The sequence below is a fragment of the Danio rerio genome, chromosome 1, assembly GCF_052040795.2.
Source record: "Danio rerio strain M-AB ecotype USA chromosome 1, GRCz13ab, whole genome shotgun sequence".
NCBI classification, from domain to species: domain Eukaryota; kingdom Metazoa; phylum Chordata; class Actinopteri; order Cypriniformes; family Danionidae; genus Danio; species Danio rerio.
This window is the reverse complement of record NC_141021.1, coordinates 50,050,076-50,072,712: the sequence shown is the minus strand read 5'-3', so window position 1 is coordinate 50,072,712 and position 22,637 is coordinate 50,050,076. Positions and strand designations below refer to the sequence as shown.

The 22,637-nt window shown below is 36.2% G+C and overlaps 1 protein-coding gene and 1 long non-coding RNA gene across 14 annotated transcripts in view; one reads left to right on the top strand and one right to left on the bottom strand.

Annotated features, from left to right (window-relative positions):
* The window catches only part of LOC141386350 (uncharacterized), an 80,865-nt gene extending 58,475 nt beyond the window's left edge, over positions 1–22,390 (top strand). Inside the window, exon 6 of the long non-coding RNA XR_015476988.1 lies at positions 20,144–22,390. This is a non-coding gene — a long non-coding RNA (uncharacterized LOC141386350). The remainder of the gene's footprint in view (positions 1–20,143) is intronic.
* sh3pxd2aa (SH3 and PX domains 2Aa) overlaps positions 1–22,637 on the bottom strand; it is a 168,043-nt gene that overhangs the window by 50,662 nt on the left and 94,744 nt on the right. For all 13 annotated transcript variants that reach the window (XM_087236051.1, XM_087236055.1, XM_087236048.1 and 10 more), the window contains one exon: positions 13,639–13,664. In XM_087236051.1, coding sequence (XP_087092177.1) covers positions 13,639–13,664 — 26 coding nt within the window. The remainder of the gene's footprint in view (positions 1–13,638; positions 13,665–22,637) is intronic.

Genomic DNA, 22,637 nt, shown 5'->3' with positions numbered 1-22,637 from the left:
ACGACGTTGTCTGTCTAGGGCAAATAACAATTTAGGGGATCCAACCCACCCTGGTCATAGCCTGCTCTCACTCATGCCATCAGACAGGCGTTACAGAAGCCTGAGGTGCAAATCAGTGCGGTTTCGGGATAGTTTTTATCCTGTCAATATAAGACTTTTGAATAATACCATTTCTTAAACATTGTTGATAGCTAGTGTTAAATAATAAATCAATGAATTTGTTAAACTAGCATAAATTGATAATATTACAACAAATGGCGAAACAGGTATTTAAGTATTAAGTTATTCTCTTCAGAGATTTAAAAAAAAATAGGTTATATATTATATAATTATATTTTTATGGAATAATAAAGCTTTTTTATCATGTTAGGATTTTATAGTGTTTGTATAATGATGTTTTTTAATGTTCTTTTGGGTCTGTTGCAACATAATTTCGTTCTGCATTACAATTCTATTGTGATGTGTTGAATGACATAAATTAAGGAAACTAAGAGTCTATTTAATGTTAATTTAATGTGAATTTAGTGAATTTAATACAGTTACTGATATGGCAAAAACTACTGCGACATGACATGACTATGTTTTAGCCCTTTTTTTTTTTTTTTTTTTTTTGTGCAACGTCAATAAATGTATCCCTGAAATTATATATTTATAGGGGGTGGAGGGATTGTTTGTGCCTTTTTTGAATATTTGAGTTTGACTGAGACTTTTTGTTATTTTTTAATCTATTTTATTCTGCAATTTTGAAACATTGAGATGTTCAATTTAATTTCTATATTAGGAAATAAAACCTTTCTTGGTGTTCTTTGAGCCTACATGCAGTATGAGTAAAATACTTAAGTTCTTTTAAAATCGGATACTTTAATACTTTCACTCAAGTCTTGGAAGTCTCTCAAGAATTGGTGACTTGCAACTTGTAATGGAGTCATTTTTACAGTAAGGTATCTGTACTTTTACCATACTTTTAAGTATGGTTTTCGGGTACTCTTTACACCTCTGGTTACAGCCTTATTCCAAAATGGATTAAATTAATTTATTTCCTCAAAATTCTACACACAATACCCCATAATGACAATGTGAACCTCTTTTTAATTGTTGCAAATTTAATAAAAATAAAAAACCTGAAGAATCACATGTACATAAGTATTCATAGCCTTTGCTCAATACTTTGTTGATGCACCTTTGGCAGCAATTACAGCCTTAAGCCTTTTTGAATATGATGCCACAAGCTTGGCACTCCTGTCTTAGGGAATTGTTGCCCATTCCTCTTTGCTGGATGGATGGGGGGTTGGATGGGAAGTGGCGGTGTACAGCCATTTTCAGATCTCTCCACAGATGTTCAATAGGATTTAGATCTGGGCTCTGGCTGGGCCAGTCAAGGACATTTGTCCAGTTGTTGTGTATCCACTCCATTGATATTTTGGCGGTGTGCTTGGGGTCATTGTCCTGCTGGAAGATGAACCATAACCCCAGTCTGAGGTCAAGAGCACTCTAAAGCAGGTTTTCATTAAGGTACATTGCTGCATTCATCTCTCCCTCTATCCTGACTAGTCTTCCAGTTCCTGCTGCTGAAAAACATCCCCACAGCATGATGCTGCCACCACCATGCTTCACTGTAGGGATGGTATTAGCCTGGTGATAAGCGGTGCCTGGTTTTCTTCAAACAAAACGCCTGGCATTCACTCCAAAGAGATCAATTTTAGTCTCAACAGACCAGAGGGTTTTGTTTCTTATGGTTTGAGAGACCTTCAGATGCCTTTTGGCAATTTCCAGGCAGGGAGTGGCTTCCATCTGGCCACTCTACCATACAGGCCTAATTGGTGGATTGCTGCACAGATAGTTGTCCTTCTGTAAATTTTTACAGTTATTATAGTTGTTTGAAGGCTGTAAAACTCCTCACTACACTTTTTTTCAGACAGGCATTAACATTTTCACACTTTTCTTTCTTGTTTAAACACTTGAGTAACTTCAACCTTCCATTAGCATGTCTAGAAGTCTCTCTGTTCTCTGTTTCTCTGCCTTTTGGGTGCCACCGTAGGTGCCTTTGACGGTGCAGACTTTTTTGTCTACATTGTGGAGTTTGTTTAGGAAAAATCATCCAAACATACAGTATTTTAGAGTCACACTGCTAGAGATCGAACATTTCAAGAGTTCCCACTTAGATATGGTTGGCATTTAACGCAGGTTTGGCATGCTCTCCCAGGAGAGAACCCTGAGCTCGGAGATATTTGAGCCCAGGGCTCCCGCCTGGTCAATATGCATATCAGGGGATCCGAGATCAGGTAGGTCTCGATAGCTCCCCCTTTAGAAAAAGGGGGGGAAAGGAGGAGGTGGGGTGGAAGGGGGATTCTTCCAAAATGAAGATAGAGCAGTAAGGAGAAAATGATCCATTTATAGTAAGCTAGGATCACTCTGATTGGATTGTTACTGATTACGGATGAGTGACCAGCAGTGCTCAACCATATCACCTGCTCCTCTCGAAAATTAGTTTATGAAACTTCACTTATGTAAATATGGCAAGCCGAACGCATTCTGTACTGTACAGGAGACACTGCACTGATGAGAGTGATTGACAATGGTCTACAGCCAATCAGGATGTGTGTCCAAAATCTATTTATGGGAGATTAGCTCTAAAATCCAGCTTTTCTCTCATTTATAGCTGATATTAATTTCATATAAACAAGCCGACGTCCATCAGTCCAAAATATACTGAAGAGCAACTGGAAGTCAATATCCAGTCACTTTCCAGTCAAGCTAAACTCAAGAGACATCATTAAAAACAACTTCATTCTTCTAAAAACCATTAAACCACATTGACCTATTTAAGCCAATTTCTTTCAATGGAGCACACATACACACTCCAACAAGGCCCTTCCTCTCTCCCTCCTCCCCAAATCTGCCATCTGCTCCACACACACAGACACAAATACACACACACACACTCTTCGCAGCCCCTCCACTCCTCCACACGGCCCTCAGTCTGTGCAAACAAGATTAACTAGTTCAACGTCACACTGAACTCACTGCCACGTAAAGCAGAGCCCGTCCGACTGACCCCGTCCCAGCAGAGCCCCTCCGTCCTCAATCCCTCTCCACATCTAACGCTCAGAGAAAGACGGAAACTACAAATAAAGGCTCTCGGTTCCTCACTGTGAAAAAGAGGCTCGTGCATGAAAGCAATCTAACAACAATCTACAATCGAGAGGAGAGCTTGTGAAAACATCCAGGGGTCTCGTTTATAAAAGTTTGCGTAGAAACCTTCCTAAAGGTGAACGTATGACAGAATAAGTGTAAAACAATTTATAAATGATTCTGGCTCATACAGTATGATGATTTAAAATGATTCAATTAAGCACACACAGTAAAAAATGCTGGGTTCCACACAATTCCTTCATGTTGTCCCAAAACAAATCGATATAAAAAGTGTACTCACACTAGGTACAATTGCCGTGAAACATGCCGAAGCATGCTTGTCCCCCCTTCCCTCTCCCCTGAAGGCCTGCACTCACACTGCATCTTTACCTTTCAAACCGGAGCACGTTTTTACATCATCAATGATGCGACTGTTTGGGTGCATTTCTGAAAACCATTGTTAACCAGCTAACGTTGCAAGTTCCGTCGTTACAAACAAAGTTTGTCGATTTGGTGTTTCCCAAATCCGTCATTCCAACAGACATTCCCAAACTGCGTCGCAAACTTGTACGTTTCCAACTGCACCTCTAGAGGTGTAGTTAGGTTGTGTGCTATTCCCAGTTATCCCCCCTATGCCCTATTTATTTAGAACGTTCCAATATTTAAACTCGGAATGATTTAAATAAAAACATTAAAGACATCTCTCCAAGGTATTATTTGCTTTCAAAGTATTTTTTTACAATTCTGTTTAAGTGATCTTCATATTGACAATTGCGTTCCCTCAGTAGTACACTTAAAAAACATTTATACCATTTTGAATGCAGCCGTGACTCATGACTAAAGCTATAGGTGACCTATTATTTAAAAGCGGAATTTAAGTTACGTCTCCAAAGCTTGTGAAAAAAAAAAATAAAAATAGCATAGAGTAATGCTTTTAATTTACAGAAGGAAAGCGACGAAAACTAAAATTGTATTTTTTTAAATGCGTGTGAGTGTAAGACAATAGAATTTGTACGAAAAACAATGGGGTTTTCGTCTGAACAAGTTGTTACTCCGCCTCATTTAGATCATCATTATGGGCGTTTTATGCTAAGACTAATGTGGTTCAAACGATGAATCTGCGACAAAGCAAGCACTGTTTTGGAAAACACACGTCACAACATGGCTCTTTTCACAAACTATGCATCGTACAATGATATTTCAGCCACAAGTTATGTCGTTGTTTTGGGAAACACACCCGAGTTTGACAGGAAGAGAAGCGCTCTCGCTCAGCATAGTGAGCATGGCTTTAGTTATATCGTTTTGTATTAATTTTAGTCATTTGGGATGCAGTGACACACAGTCAAATATTTTGCTAAACAGATCCACCACTTTTGGCGCTCATACTGTAAATGATCATAAAAGTCCTCGTGCTGCAGGTATTAGGAGGTTTGTTGAAGGTGCAGCTGACCCGCAGTGAGGGCTTTGCACCTTCAATAAACTGTGACAGTTTGTGTTCATTGAAAAGTAAGAATGATTAATAAATCCATATGAAACAGTCTCTCAAAAGTCCCATCATGCTCTCAGTTTTGAGCTCAGGCACGCTTTGCACTCACAGTAAGGGCCAATCCCAATTCTATTTTTCTTATTTATTTATTTTTCAAAAAATTCTTAATTGTGGATCTCCTTACTTCTGGGTGCAGCTATACTGTCATTGTAGCTGGTGTATTCTGGGAATTTTTCTTACCCCTTGGTTTCAAGTGTGGTCCGGAAAAATCTCAGTCCTCTAGCCATTCTTCTTAGCCCTACGCCTTCAAGCTTAAGAGAATTAAGACACACATACCCCTTCACATAAACGCGCAAATCAAGGGGTAGAGGTAAGGGAAGAGCTAAGGGGTAGAATTGGGATTTGGCCTAAGAGCGCACCAGGCTATAGCCAAACCAAACCGTGCTTTGGCACACCTCTTCCAACTGGGCCAGAGCCGGCCAACTGAACCGCGCCTGGGCCTTATTTAGAGCACTTGTCAAATGAACCAGGGCACGTGCCAGGGCACAGTTCGGATAGCCTAGTCTGAGTGCACCCTTTGTTAACTTAATTGATTTGCAAATTTAAAAGGATTGAACATAAAACAGTTAAGTTATCCCCCAAAAAACCTCAAGAATTGTGTTGCACCGGCTCATTTTAAATAAGTAGTTTGAACAAGCGGCAAAAATATTTGAGCCAATTAAGTCAATATTTACGTTAAATATATTTACTTAGAAGGGGTGGCACGGTGGCACAGTGGCTAGCGCTGTCGCCTCACAGCAAGAAGGTTGCGGTAAGGGATTTATAAAGCATAAATAGTCCTCACTGTAGATTAAGTCACAAAACTGGATGAAGTTGACTTAATAAAAATAAATGAACATGTGTGCATTGTGCAATTATTCCTCTCAAAAAAACTAAATTCAGTCAGTCGGTATTTTCAGTGAAAGCTGCTAAGGAATGGAATTCCATCCAACCAACTATCAATCTTATATTAAAAATTGGTGATTGACAAATCCTCATTGTCAGCATTAGTGCTGTATTCTTGACACATTTGTACTGTTGTCTTTGGCTTTTTGTCCTCTTCAGCTGCCATCATCAGTCTGTTCTTGTTTTTTTACTTTTTAAATTGTATTTTACATATAAAAGTGTTTTTAATGTTTAATGCTGTGCTTTATTTTAGGTGTGACATTGTAACATTCTGTAAGGTGTCTACAGATGAAAAATAGCCATTCTTGGCTAATTCTGGCACATTTTACAGAAATGTTTATTAATGTGCATTGACCCTGTAAACAAATAAACTAAACCAAACTTAACCAAACTACAAAATAACCATTATTTTATGCCTATATATATTTTATTATATGAATAATAAAATATATAAATGTTGTTTTGAATAGTTTATTAATCATTTACTAACTCATTCTGAATGATCTGAAAAGCCACCAACTACTCTTTAGTATAAATGGTTTGTAAATAATGCAATACTGAATTTAGTAATGAATAATTAATAAGTAATAAAATATAAAAATACAACTATTAAGCACATTATACACTCTTAAAAGAAACGGTTCTTTATAGAACCAAAAATGGTTCTGTTAACCGCTTCATATATTTAACCTCAAAAAGGTTCTAAATAGAACCATTTTAAGGGTTCATTAAATAGAACCCCATTTGGTTTTTTCGAATTCAAGTCAGATGGTTCTATTTAGAACCATTTAAGGGTTCTTTATTTTGGTAGCGGTGCCCGCACCGAGTCTGTGTACACGCGGGAGGCCAGAGTCACGGTGGCAGGCTAGATAGACCATCAGGCCACAGGGAAAGGTCCCGGTTCTCCCTATGGCCAGTCAGTCCCTGGATATTATTAAAACCTTTTAAAGCCAAACATATTTTAATAATCCATAAATGAAAGATCAGGTGTTATTTATAAAGGAAAAAAAAAAAATATATATATATATATATATATATATATATATATATATATATATATATATATATATATATATATATTGTCTGAATGATGAAGCTGTGGTGGACTTCTCCTTTCGAAAAATTAACCATCACTCTCGAGGCTCGAGGTTTTAAAAAAAATATTAAATCATAAAAACATGGTACTGCACAGTCTAAATAAATAAACTGGTTATTTTATTTATTTCACAAAATAATTATTTTAGTAATAATAATAGTAATAATAATAATAAAACTAATAATAATATGCTAATTGTCAAACCTGAATGAAAAAAATCCCATCATAATGTACACTGATAGAGTTTTTGACCACAGCATTCATTTTATTAGGTTTTGACTCAAAAGCTTTGTATATCTGTGTTATAGCTTATAATTATTTTATAATCTTTACTAGATAATTATGTTATGAATCAAAAACTATAGAACCATTTTAATCAAAAAGGTTCTTTGCACTCAAAGGGTTCTAAATGGAACCTTTTTTTGGGGGGGTAAAAGGTTCTACTGGCCAAGTATAGAACCCAAAGATTCTATATAGAACCTCTAGGAACCTTTTTTTTAGAGTGTAATTCAAGAATAGAGCATTTGTAGCTGTATTTATAAACTGTTTATTAATTTCTTTTAACATAAAGTTAACAAATAATGAATGAACTATTTGCTTATACTGAACAAATAACTATTTGCTAATGCTTAATAAATAATTAATAGTGTGTAATCATTATTAGGTGTTACCTTTATTTTTGTATGATTTGAATTATTGACACTTTCTATTTTTCTTAAAAGTATAATTAAAGTTTTTGTCTGAGTTATTTTGTCTTTTAGATATCAGCTACACTTTTTAGTCCACTCACCATGTCAATATGCCAGACCATTATAATGCAATAAACTCCAAGCATATCAGGAGTTGTGTAACTCTTTAAGGCACTAAAGAGCTCAATTTGCCTTGTTTATCGCATTTCCCATCGGGACAGAGCATCTTGACAAGCAGATGGGTTTAAGACACATAAGCCCCAAATAGGGATGAGTTTTGCCTGATGCTGCTGAAAGTCGGTCCTCTAAGAACTGATCTAATGTCAGCCTGAAGACAGAAACCACCTGTTCAGAAGTTCACAACACAGAGGATTAGCTAAACCCAGCCCAAATCCTCTGATCTGTCCTACAGAGGAGGTTTATATGCTCCCTCATTTTGAATCAGTTTGACTCACATTTTTATTGGGTGTAAAATTAGCGTTGAGACATATAACTGATACATTTAGGGGTTCATTTGAGGCTCTACTGTTTATTTGTGCAAACCCCCACAGCCATAGCATAATGCTCTAGAATTATGCTTAGTGTGAGAGATTATATTGTAATCATATACTGTTATAGGCCACCTCAGAAGGAAACAAGTCCTCCGTCTTTTCTGCAAACCACAAAGCAAAGTTTACTTCTGGCCTCTCTGTAAACTGTTTACCTAGGCCTACAAGAAAACCCTTCTTTAGTTTGTTGGTCTCTATGGCGATATCACAGTTTTGTCTTGTGGTACACATCATTTCGGTTTGATTATATGCATTTGGCATCAACTCTGGAAAAGCAAACGATTTGTTGTCTTCCTGTATACTGGCTCGGCTTCCATAGCCAAGCAGGAGAAGAAATGCTTTGCTTGCACTTACTCTCATAAAGCAAACAGACTGCTGTCACTTAAGAGATTGGGTTACAGTAGGACAGCTATATTGTAAATATGTGGAGTCAGACGTTTACCGCAACATGAAATGGCATTTCTCACCTGAAATTAAGCAAATAAGAGTCTTGCTAGTAAAGTTTTGATGGATGATGTCAAACATAATGCAAAGTCTATCTATCTATCTATCTATCTATCTATCTATCTATCTATCTATCTATCTATCTATCTATCTATCTATCTATCTATCTATCTATCTATCTGTCTGTCTGTCTGTCTGTCTGTCTGTCTGTCTGTCTGTCTGTCTGTCTGTCTGTCTGTCCGTCCGTCCGTCCGTCCGTCCGTCCGTCCGTCCGTCCGTCCATCCGTCCGTCTATCTATGCATCTATCCATCTGTCTATCCAATCGCCCATCCATCCATCCATCCATCCAACTAACAGACTGACTAATTGTCTGTCTGTCTGTCTGTCTGTCCATCCGTCCATCTGTCCGTCTGTCTATCTATGCATCTATCCATTTGTCTATCCATTCATGCATCCATCCACCCACCCATCCATCCACCCATCCATCCATCCATCCACCCATCCATCCATCCATCCATCCATCTATCTATCTATCTATCTATCCATTCGTGCATCCATCCACCCATCCACCTATCTATCTATCTATCTATCTATCTATCTATCTATCTATCTATCTATCTATCTATCTATCTATCTATCCATCCATCCATCCATCCATCCATCCATCCATCCATCCATCCATCCATCTATCTATCTATCTATCTATCTATCTATCTATCTATCTATCTATCTATCTATCCATTCGTGCATCCATCCACCCATCCATCCATCCATCCATCCATCCATCCATCCATCCATCCATCCATCCATCTATCTATCCATCTATCTATCTATCTTTTCACAGCGGAATGAACCACCAACTTATACAACATACGTTTTAGGCAAAGGATGCTCTTCCAGCCACAACCCATCCCTGGGAAACACTCACACACCCTCATTCTCTCACACACACACACTACCGACAGTTTAGCCTACCCAATTCACCTCTAGCGCCTTTGGACAGTGGGGGAAACCGGAGCACCCAGAGTAAACCCATGCCAACACGGGGAGAACATGCAAACTGACACAGCCAGGGCTCGAACTAGCGACCTTCTTGCTGTGAGGAGACAATGGTACCAACCATGCTGCCCCCATTCTATACATGTAAAAATAAAATTTCTCAACACAGTGTGGGAGTTCTGCTGATTGGGACTGTCAGGGGATACGCAAAACCCACGCCTGGAACAAGTTTGTTCTTGAGGATGACACTTCCCAGCTGCATTTTCCACCTGCTAAACCCTTAGAGCTAACTAATTAGGTAGGAAACTAGAGAGCCAAACGTTTAAAACAATAGAAAGATGGGGACAAATCAAAACTACAGACCTTTCAAACGTTAAAAAAAGAAAAAAAAATCAAACATGCAAAGAAATCAGAGCAACATCTCCAAGATGTTATTGACTATTGTTTGACAGATGCAAATGCAGTGGTCATCTACAAAAACAGAATGATCACGAAGATGATGATGTGAATTTCGGTGATCCAAATAACTAATGAAAAGTGGTTACATGCGTCTGATTTATTGTCAAATGGGAGAATGAGGGAGGGAAAAAACACAGCTGGAATAGCTTATTACATCACTTCAGCTGCTGGTCAAATTATAACCCAAATGTTAGCTATTTTCAATTGTTGTGAGAGCAAATAAATATGAATGAACAAACTTTCAACAAACAGATGATGAATGGAAAGATGCATATTTGACAAGACACAGCAGAACTGGTAAAGATTCAAAAAAGGGGGAAATCAATTGCCTGTTTCTGAAGAATGACATGTACTAGTCTAAAAAAGTCTACCATTGGATGTTTGTCTGGACCAAGGTTTGGTTAAAATAAATAGATTCTATGTTCCTATGAGGATAATGAAACCTAACATTTTTCATACACAAGGAATATCTTTACGTTATACAATTATGCCTTAATGAAAATCACAAAAATGAAAAAAAAAAATTTTTAGGGATTTATAGGAGTCAGAAAATGTAATTAGCTCTTCATCAAAACAATAGTCAATGGAAAATCCCCAACATAGGAGACAAGCATGTGCTGATGGTACTCATTTGTTTTTCGTTTTTACAGCCTCAACATGTTATGCCTTCTGCTCCACTTACACTGCTCCTATGAGAATGTGAATCCCCAACTGACTGGCAATAAATGATGTGACCACTTTAAAGATTAAGATTACCCAAACAGTGTTTACTAATTAGTTCATGATGCACTCACTCCCCTAAATCTCAATCTTATCATATATTTAGTTAGTAGTGTTCCTGTTGTAGTAAGATAAATAAAGTTTGTTGGAGTTCCTACCAACTGCCCTTTGTTACACTCACCCTCTAAATCTTATTTTCATCCGGGTCAGGGCATCAATGTAACCTCACTAGACCTCAATTCCATCTGGGTCACGGCACCAACATAACCCCACTAAACCTCACTCCCATCTTGGTCACGGCACCAATGTAACCCCCTAAACCTCACATCCATCCGGGTCATGGCACCAAGTTAACACCACTAAACCTCACTTCCATCTGGGTAATGGCACCAATGTAACCTCACTTCTATCTGGGTCATGGCAATAATGTAACCCCACTAAACTCACTTCCATCTGGGTCATGGCACCAATGTAACTCTACTAAACCTTACTACCATCTTGGTCATGGCATCAAAATGAAATAAAATAAAATAAAACTCTGTTTATAAAAAAAAGTATTGTACGTGTGGACACGGCCTAAATCTTTGTGTCTAATATGACCATCAATCACTAATTAACATTCTCAGGCCAGGGATATTAAATGTACATGCACAGGTCTTGTTAGCTGGTCTTTGCTACATTAACCCCTCAGGATCTCACACCCGCCAGTGTAACCTCACTCCCATTTGGGCTGTGGTATTACTGTAAACCCAACAACTCCACTTGCAGTTACAAGTGGGATTTGAACTAGACATGGGAGGTGGTTCTACTGTCAATTCTAACATTATAGGAACATTGCATTTTTCCCTGCCCATAAACCACTGCTCTAGGCTGAACTGCATACATGTGATTATACATGTGCATTTCACCTTCAAAACGCATGCAGCCTTTTAAAAATCATAATCACATGAGTTAGCTAAAAACACGGGTTTAATTATTGCAACTAAAGCCTGTGGCTTTTTAATGTTAAAACCCTTTCTTAAGTCAGCTTAGATGCGTCAAATATGATGATGACAAACTAGAGATAGTCAGTGCTGTAAATAAAATAAAATAAAATAAAATAAAATTAAATTAAATTAAATTAAATTAAATTAAATTAAATTAAATTAAATTAAATTAAATTAAATTAAATTAAATTAAATTAAATGTGTTGCATGGTTTCATGTTTTTACAATGACTTTGGCTGGATGCAATACAGCCTTATAAAATAAAATAAAATAAAATAAAATAATGACAATGACTTTGGCTGGATGAAATACAGCCCAATGAAATAAAATAAACAAACAAAAATAAATATAATAAACAAAAGAGATAATCAAGATTCAGTGCAAAAAAAATAATTTTAAAAAGTGATTTACAAATGTTACATGTAAGCAAATAAAATTGCATCTAGAATTAATGTATTAATCAAAATGCATCTTAATGACAGCTTTATCTCAAAATTAAATCCAAATGTTAGCAAATTTCAAAGATTGTCATAGTAACAATGTGTGTGTGCATGTGTCTGTAAGCGGAAAGCAAACAGATCAATAAAATGGAAAATGTTTCTAAGGGCTGTGTGTGGGAGAGATGACAGGAACTCCAACGCTCACTCCAGTCCAAATTACATTAGTGTTCAACAGTGTGTGTGTGTGTGTGTAGCTCTAAATGAGTCCCAACTGCAGAACGGCTGTTCCCTCACAAAACACACACCCAAGCAAGCTATGCAAAGGAAGCTTGGTCTAATCCTTGTCATAAATCTGGAAAATGTGACTCAATGTCTTATTAACAAGCAGAAAAATCTCTCTGTATTAGTATGTGTAAAATGTATAAAAATAAATAAATAAACAAACGCTTTTTTACTTTTTTTCTTACTCTACTAAAATCGTTACTTGTACCATTTACTGTTATCTATCTGTCTGTCTGTCTGTCTGTCTGTCTGTCTGTCTGTCTGTCTGTCTGTCTGTCTGTCTGTCTGTCTGTCTGTCTGTCTGTCTGTCTGTCTGTCTGGCTGGCTGTCGCAAACAGTAAATGGTAAAAGAGTCAAAATATAATGTGATAAGATAAAGTTAAATGAAATTAGATTAAATAGTGCCTAATACTAAGCAGGGCACTGAAAAGTAAGCATGTATACATTAAAATAATATCCAATAACAAACTTATTTAAAAATAAATTATTAAATAAAAAATAATAGTAAAAAATTAAATAAAATTTATTTAAAAATAAAATAAAAATAGAAACACAAAATAAAAAAAATATTTTCTTAAACAAATAAAATAACATTTATTTTAAATAAAAAAATAAAAATCAATAAAATTAAATTAAATAAAAATTATTTTAAATAAAAATGATAGTATTTTTGCATCTTTAGCTGGACGACTTGAAAATTAAATTAAATAAAATGTATTTAAAAATAAAATAAATACCAGAAAACAAATAAAATAAAATAGCATTTAATTACAAAATAAAATAAAATAAAGTTTATAAAAGAATAAAATAAATTAAAAATACATTAAATCAAAATAAAATACATTTGTTTTAAATAAAAAAATAAAAGATTTTTTTTATTTAAAGATTAAATTAAATTCATTTAAAAAATTCAATAAAATTTTTTTTAAATAATAATATATATATATATATATATATATATATATATATATATATATATATATATATATATATATATATATATTAAAAATACAATAAAGAAAGTATTTTTTTCTGCATCTTCAGCTGGACTTGAAAATAAAATAAAATAAAATTAAATAAAACTGCATCTTCAGCCGGACGACTTGCCTTAAACCAAATTAGAAACAGCATCATGAAGTACAAATGCCCATAATTTCATGTGGCTTTTCCCCAAAGTCCTGCCAGTTATTCCGAAACCTTTCACAGCTGACACTCCCAGAGCTTTACAAACCTCTGAGTCACGTCCAGTTCTCTAAAGAAAGCGTTTCTCTCCGCTGAGCCCAGAGCAAAACAGCAAGTCATTCAATGCGGCAATAACAGAGAGGGCATGCAGAGTGGAGCAGAGTTAACACTTAAACCCGGCAACAGGTTTAACACTCAGCCGGCAGGTAAACATAAAAGACGGTCTTACCTGACTTGCGTTTGGATCCATAATCCCTGTAAAAAAAGCAACAGCAGAGTGACATAGTAAGTCACAGTGAGACAATGTCCTGCAGCAGACAGCTGTCACACATGCACACACACACACTCACACACACATGAACTGGAGATGCAGAGAGAGAGCTTGATGTGTGTGCCAGGGCAGAGAGTGAGTGTGTGTGTGTTAAGATGGAAAAGGCCAGCTGCTATCGCCACAACATCTGATCATGTGACCCAAACAGAAGCATGGGTCTTTTCTCTATCCTTTTATCGGCCGGCTCTGAAATGAAGGGGGTGGAGATTTTAACACACCCTGATTAATTGATCAGAATGACACCCAGCTTGAAAGAGAGAGTGTGTGTGTGTGCACTATAAAAATCTTGCTGCCTTCAATTTTTTTAGTTGAATCAACTGAACATTTTAAATGATCTCGACTTACATCAATCAAACTGACTCAAAATAATTAGGGTAAACTTTGTATAACTAAAAAAATTAAGTTCAAATAACATAAAAACATTTGTTGTCAGGAGTTTTAGTCATGCATTTCATTTGAGTGTGTGTGTGTGTGTGTGTGTGTGTGTGTGTGTGTGTGTGTGTGTGTGTGTGTGTGTGTGTGTGTGTGTGTGTGTGTGTGTGTGTGTGTGTGTGTGATGCTTATCTGTCAATAGCTATGTTTCCATCCAAAGATGTGAATTAAGTTAATGCACAAAACTGGAATATTGCATAAAAGATGTGTGAATAGAGCAACCCAAGCTCATTCTGGAAACGTAGCCCCGCAGACGTTTCTGGAGACCGCGATTTATGTGGCCGGAGGTACTTACGACCGCGTTTAGTTTTTCTCGAGTGAACGCTGCGGGACGGTGTGGCGCCGCTTCGCTCCTCCTCTTCGCGCTCGCTGGCCGACGGCTCGCCTCCTGCTACCAGTTTGTCCGCTTAGCTCGCAGCGTTACGTCGGCGGAGCGGAGACCCAGAGGAGAAGGAGCCGGCCGCGGGGACGACCTGGATTGGGTCCGGGGAAGTGCGGTTCCGGAAATCAGGTAAGATGAAAAACAGAATCCGAAAAATAAGGGCGAGAACATGGCGGGATCCGAAAACGCGGTCGAAATCAAAGACAAGGGCTTTTGCTTTTTTTTTCTGGATGGCTTTTGCAAACCGTCGCTTGGGTTTAGGGAAGGAGGAGGAGGAGGAAGGCGGCCGCCCAGTCGATCGTTCGGCCGGCCAGTCGGACGGACAGTCGCTCCACAGCGGCCTCCGGCGGCTTTTCGCGCGAGAACAGCGTGGGCGCGAACGGCGCGCGCTCCCTAGAGGAATTCGGGACGCAAAAAAAGCTCGCACAGCGGCTTTCCGGGACGTATTTCGCGGTCCGCAGAAACGTCCGTGGGGCTACGTTTCCACAATGAGCCCGGGTTGAAATAAAGCAGCGTTTCCATCCAACGAGTCAAAGAGAACAAAATCGACATTTCCGGATTTTGCACCAAATATCAACAGTAAAAACTGAATTTGCTGTGGTAGGAGAAGCTGCGTAAATCTTTTCTTTATTTAATAAATTACTTGCCCCTCAGCCCCTTTCACACAGTGATACTGGTAAATATCCGGAAAATTTCCGAAAGGACTTTACCGTAAAATTAAAAAAATCACTGTTCACACAGGTGAGGATGTTACAGAATTTTTTCGGAAAACACTATTCACACATCCATTCCAAAATACTGGTAAATTCTGACATCATCAACCAGAAATGAGCTCTAAACGGCTGCGCTTGTATTTGTAAACATTTGCTAAAAATTGTGCTTTAAAAATCTAAAAACTGCTATTATTACAGCCAAAATAAAACAAATAAGACTTTCTCCAGAAGAAAAAATATTATCTGACATACTGTTAAAATTTTCTTGCTCTGTTAAACATCATTTGGAAAATATATTAAAAAAAATACATTAAAAGGGGGGGCTAATAATTCTGACTTCAACTGTATGTACAGGTTGCTATTAATAATCAGAAGTGTGCAGATAGATAGACAATTACAAATGTTCTGTACAGTGGGTGTGTACAGCTCAGATGAATGAATCAGTGCAATGTAGTGCAATGAATATGTGCAATTTAAAAAAAGTAATTGTGTAATAATGGTTTGTTCTGTAGACAAAAGAAAGGGGCTAATAATATTGACCTTAAAATAGTGTTTAAATAAAATTAAAAACTGCATTTATTCTAGCCGAAAAATAAAACAGAAAAGACTTTCTCCTGAAGAAAAAACATTATAGCAAAAACAGTAAAAAATACCTTGCTCTGTTAAAAATAATTTGGGAAATATTTGAAAAAGAAAACAAAATCACAGGAGGGTGAATAATATTGACTTCAACTGTATTGAGAAAAATACCAGACTGACTGTATTCTGTGACCGTATTCACTGACCGGTATTTCCCTTAAAAACCCCTTCTGGGCATTTACTCTAATATCAGCATTCAGGCCAAAATGTGACAAGCTCTCCATCCATCCATCCTCTCATCTGTTTCTGCATCTCCTTCTGTTCCTCAATCTCCTCTTTTGTGGCTCTGCTGGGAGAATGAATGCTCTCTTTTCTTCAGATCAGCAGTATGAGGTCACTGTGAACCCTCCAGAATGAACGGCTTTGTCACTGAACTGAGGACGAACACTGTCCTAAAAGCTCTAAATCAGAGATCTGCTATCTGTCTGGAGTAAAAGGAAACTGCCACCATTAAGACCGATATAGGACGTGACATTTAGGAATATTTCTAGAAATGAACAGTGGGAACATTTCCAGACTAAAGCAGGCCAGTCTTATAAATAAATGTAAATGTCATTTTTAGATTAAATTTAATGAAATACCAGCTGCAACCCATCTCTGAGAAACATCCATACACACTCATTCACACTCATACACTATAGACAATTTTGCCTACTCAATTCACCTGTACCACAGGTCTTTGGACTGTGGGGGAAACAGGAGCACCTGGAGAAAACCCACACGCACACGAGGAGAACATGCAAACTCCACACAGAAATGCCAACTGACCTAGTCAAAGCTCGAACCAGTGATCTTCTTGCTGTGAGGCGACAGCACTACCTACTGCACCATCGCGTTGCCACAATTATTATTAATATCATATTTATTGTTATTATTATTATTATACTTTATATAATTTAAACCACACTTTATAATAATAACAATAATAACAATAATAATAATAATAATAGTTATTATTATTATTATTATTGATGTTATTATTATTATACTTTATATAATGTAAATTATAATAACTATAATAATGACTACTATATTAGTAATATAGTAATAATACCATTTACAACAACAACAACAATAATAATAATAATAATAATAATAATAATAATATAATAAGGTATAGATTGCATTATATAAAGTATAATAATAATAATGATCATTATTATCACCATCATCATCATAATCATCATCATTGTTATAATAATTATTATTATTATACTTTATATAATGTAAATTATATTTTATTATTATTATAGATTAAAGTATAGTTTACATAATTATTTAAGAGATTAAAGCAGAGATTAAATAAATATATTTACATAGATATTTAAATGTATTTATAATTTGTATCTTATCCATATTATATCATATTCACATATAATTAAACATTTTCTCAAATATATGCATTTATATGAGTATTTACAAAATAAACATATAAAGTATGCAGACAGATTTTATGTAAACACACACCTTTATTTTGGATGTGATTAAATTAAGTTGAAATTACAAATGGAATATAAAACTAAAACCACAAAATAAAATAAAAATATGATATAAGAAACTATGATCTAAAAAAATAATAATGTTAATAAAATAATAAAAAACAACACATTTATTGTTAAATAATAAAATAAAATATTACATTTAAAAAAGTTTCAAGTTGTGTAATATACATACTGCTTGTAGATGGTATACATTTTTTTAAAAACAGAATTGTCTTTAAAAATTGAGATTCTTGCATTTAAAAAAGAAACCAGCCTTAAGAGAAAACTAAAACTTTCAGGAAATGCACATCAAGTATAATTGTAAAATCTTAAAATTAGATAAAAAAAAATAAAAAATCAGTTAACACTTCTTCAGACCAGCACTTCAGACTGTTGATGTCTTTAATCAGATAGCAACAATAAAGCTTCACTTTTATCCCTTAATGTTGCTTAGCAGAGAAAATGATATTGGAACTGACAGCTCCCAGCTCCCTACAGGTAATATACGGGTCGCCCCAAAGGTTTTCGTCTATAGTTCTCAGTTTTATAACTCCCAGAGTCCCAGTTAAACAAGAGGCAGTTTATGATGATGGTGAGGAAAGGCGGGAAATTGTAGTTTGTGCTTATTGGGCTCTGTTCATTCACTCTATCCAACCATAAAAGAGGACAGTAATACACTATGAATGCAGCAGTGATGCATTGCATTCTGTGGCTTGTAGTGATATCTTCATACAGTCATGTTCGGCATTTACTGTGGTATACTTAAATAACAGGCCTGGCCAATGTTTGTCAAACTAATGTTGACAGTCCCCAGTAAAGTGTGTGAAATGTGCTGTCTATTTCAGGGAGGTCAATTTTCTTAATACTAATGTTCACCCACAACATGACAACTTGAACTTCAAGTGGTTCTAAACCGTTGTGTGTTTCTCTTTTGTCTGGTAAACAAAGAAGAAGATATCGTGAAGAGTTTGTAAATTGGCAGCCGTTGACATGCATAGTACGGAATCCAAATACTATGGAAGTGAATGGGTACTCGTTTTCAACATAATATTCTCAAAATATCTTCTTTTGGGTTCAAAAGAAGGAAAAACATCTTGGTTACTGTTGTAGCCCTCTTACCCTTTTTGTTTCTTTTTCAAATATTTCCCAAATGATGTTTACCAGAGCAAGGAATTTTTCACAGTATTTCCGATAATATTGTTTCTTCTGGAGAAAGACTGATTTGTTTTATTTCAGCTAGAATAAAAGCGGTTTTATTTAATTTTTTAAAACCATTTTAACGTCAATGTTAGCCCCTTTAAGCAGTATTTTGTGTTTGATAGTCTACAGAACAATCTATCATTTTACAATGACTTATCTAATTACCCGAACTTTCCTAATTTACATGGTTAAGCCTTTAAATGTCACTTTTAAGCTGAATAATAACATTATTTGACTGTCGTTTCTCTCAGGTCTATCCACCTAAAGATCACTTTTGTTTTTTGGAATGCAAAATGGTTCAGCGATGGCACTGCTGTGAAAAAACAACAACAATATTTTTGGAGTATTAAAAAAAAAAAAAGTCCCTCCAGCTTTCTGTTTTCTTCCTCTGGAAGCTTTGAGCCATAAACAGGGCAACAAACACACAATCCCACACATTCACAGAGTAAAAATGACTCCTCTAATCGCAAAGAAAAGAACGTTTATTAAGCAGCGCTTGGCATTTACTTTATGTCTTGAAGTTTTACGGCTCCCAGAGAACTGAGCTGGTTCTAAAAATCGAGAATATTCTTTTCCCAGGGAGTCCTAAACTACAGGAACGTCACGCTATAGCCTCAATTAGCACAAGGCCCGGAGTGAAAAACGAAGCACGGTATTTTTCAGACATTATGAAGAAGGAGCCTTTTACAGTGTAAGTAGAATAAAAACGGAGCATTAATGATAAAAATGAACAAGACAAAGAGAAGGAGAGAAACACTGTGCCAGCACAGAGCGTGGAGAAAAGCATTACATCACTGCGAGAGAAAAAATGATTACAATATCAGACTGAAGGAATTTCAGTAGTAATAAGTACAGTAAAACTGAAGATATAAAAGAAAATGTTGAGACACTAGCACAAGCAAAAGTGTGAAAGTGGAAATGTTTTGGAATTTAAAAAAAAAGTTTATACATCAATATTGTAAAACATTTTTAACTTTAAATTATTATTATTATTATTTGTAATTTAAAGTAAGGTAACACTTCATAATAACTGCACAATATGAATAAGGGATTTACAATGCATAAATAGTTTAGATTAGCTCACAAAACGGCATAAAGTTGAGTTAATAAAGCATTTATTATCATACACAATAACTATTACAACATGCCTAAATGTTGCAACCCAGGCTCATTATTGATACATACCCCTATATATATTTCTAAAGAGTGCCAAATACGTCCCAGCAAGTTTTCTTTTTTTTTTTTTGCAATTTTTGTTTTTGCGAATCCACCAGAGGCTGCTGTGTATGCTTTTTAAGATCTCAAATTGCTCTCGCGAGTACCATTGCAGCTGGATGTTGGAAAATAGTTGGTGGTTCATTCCGCTCTGGCGACCCCTAATAAATAAGGGACTAAGCTGAAAGAAAATGAACGACTAAATGAATGACCTAAACGTTCAATTGTTAAAATAAACAAAAAAAACAAATACATCAATTCAGAATTTGTCCTAAACACCTCAACAAAAATCTTGTACAAGCTTGACCTCAAAAGTTCTCTGCATTACTGTGCATTTACAGGAGTGCCGGTGACTGAAGGTGGGAGTTAGACTGACAGAAAGATCCGTATTGAGGTGTTTACTGGCCTGAGCATCTGCAAGACATTAGAGGAGCTGAGGAAAGGACAGTCTCATGAGGACAAGGGGGAGGAAAGGAGGTGTGGAGAGGAGAGGAAAGGGTGGTCCTGCTAATAAATAACCTCTGAATCTCAAGACAGACAGACAGACAGACAGACAGACAGACAGACAGACAGACAGACAGACAGACAGACAGACAGACAGACAGACAGTAGTTGGATATCAATCATGTAGAAGCACAAAACTTCAACTCTAAGCCCAAACTGAAAATAAACTGTAAACATATCCCTTAATTCTGATTGGCTGATTGGAATGTTGTTCCGGGACCAACATAGATGTTCATCCAGGAACATGTCCTGCTTGGTGAAATCACACTAACCTAGAATGATAGATTCTCATTCCTTGTAATATCTTTTGCAGCTCCTTTAGTCCAAATGTCAAACAAAAAGGAAGATGGACACAAACACAGACACGCAGAAGAGCAAAAAACACACAAAATGCCAAGCAATGTTTTAGAACTGAAGCCGCTGCCTGCTTCCTCTGGTTTCTGTTATCGTTGTGTTTCTGGCCAGTGTTGATGGGAGACTGGAAACCATGTGTTACAGCACAAGTCGTCCGAACTACAAACAGATCTAATGCTTTTTTTATTACCATTGATTGCTCAATGAAGAACCTTTAACAATCACAGAAACTTTTCATTCCACACAAAGGTTCTTTATATTTGAAATGGTTATTTGCTCAGCTTTTCCACTGCTTCGTATGGCATAGTTTGCCTTTCCACAAAGCTCCATATCTCCATATCCTTTTGAGGAAACGCAACTACTTTACGTTTTGTCTGTTTAGTAGCTAATTTGCAAGTATTCTTACGAATTTTAAAAAGAAGGCATGGCACCCAACCCCTCCCCTAAACTCAACCGTCATTGGAGGATAAACAAATCATACTAAATTTTATGAATGAGATTGTATGAATTCATACGTAAAGTTTCGAATTGCTATGAGATTGTGTTAGATAATAGATAGGTGAAGTTCTAAGGAAGTTGTAATTTTAACAAAACATGACTCATACAAACTGCTGATCACTGATTGGTCAGAGAGAATAAGTTTCAGCATTATTAGATTTGCAAGATCAAATCCACTAACTATATTTAAATAGTCAACGCTCTAGAACACCATTGCATTGGTAGCATCTATTGCCTCTGTATTATGAGTTGGTTTGTGTTCTGCATTTTTAAATGTTGCCTTTATGAAGATGTCACAACAGTAAAACTATAGCTGTATTTCCACACATTTTAAATGGTAATAAGTTGGAGTGGAAATGCAAACCGAGTTGAGAAAAACTTAATTGAAGTAAGCTAAACTGTGCCGTGCCGAACCGTACAGAAAAAGTGGCTTAATAATTCTAATTAAGCCTTTCACGCATATGATCACACCGGTGTGATTAGCCTTGGCTGGTCCCTGAAGTGTACGATCGTTGTTTTATGTTCAATCAACCACTTAATTTTTTTATGTTTAATCGACTTACATTTGTAAAAACAAGTAAATTAACTTAATTGTTTGTGTTGGGACAACATGAAGGAATTGTGGGGAACCCAGATTATTATTTTTTTACAGTGCACTTAAAAGTTTACAGTATAGAATGCTAGGTTCCACACAATCCCTTGATGTCCTCCCAATGCAAATCAATTAAGTGAACTCAATATTTTTTACAATTTTAAGTTGAACATAAAACATTTTTGTCAGAAAAAAACTCAAGAATTTTGTTGTTTCAGCTCATTTTAAACAAGTCTATTGAACAAGCAGCAAACATATTTTTGAGTACTGTATGAAATTGATTTGTTGCTCATAAAACTAGAGAGACGTTAATATTACGTAATATGGAAAAACAATAAAGGAACAGTGTTTGCACCGCAACATCCACCTGGTCCAAACTGACTCATGTTTGTTGGCTTTTGCACGGCCATGCTGAGAAAATCACGAGTCTAACGGGTTCCTAACAGTAAACCCGAAAGCTTTTAAGAATTAGGCTGAGAGGTGACTCAAAGGAGCCAGTATTTCTTTCCATTGCTCGGGGGTTGTAGCAGTTTTGGGACCGTTTTTGCCATGGTTTTTCATGTTGTTCTGCCAGTTTCAGTTTCAACTGTCTTCCTGTGTATTTTACCAACAATAAAAGTCAGTGGAAGTTGAAACTAATAATCACAATTCTTCAGAACATCTTTCTTTACATTCAACAGAAGAAGGCTCTCTCCCTTTAAGAGCTCATGCTATTCTGATGGTGCCATCAGCCAATCAGAGTTATCATGATGTCATTTTCCTTTTATTTTTAACACCAATTTGCTTCATGACATTTCCGTCGCCTAAAAGGACCTCGACAGACTACCACATGAAACAAGCCTTTAATTCTAAACCAAATCACAATTATTTTTGCCTGTGCTCTGTAC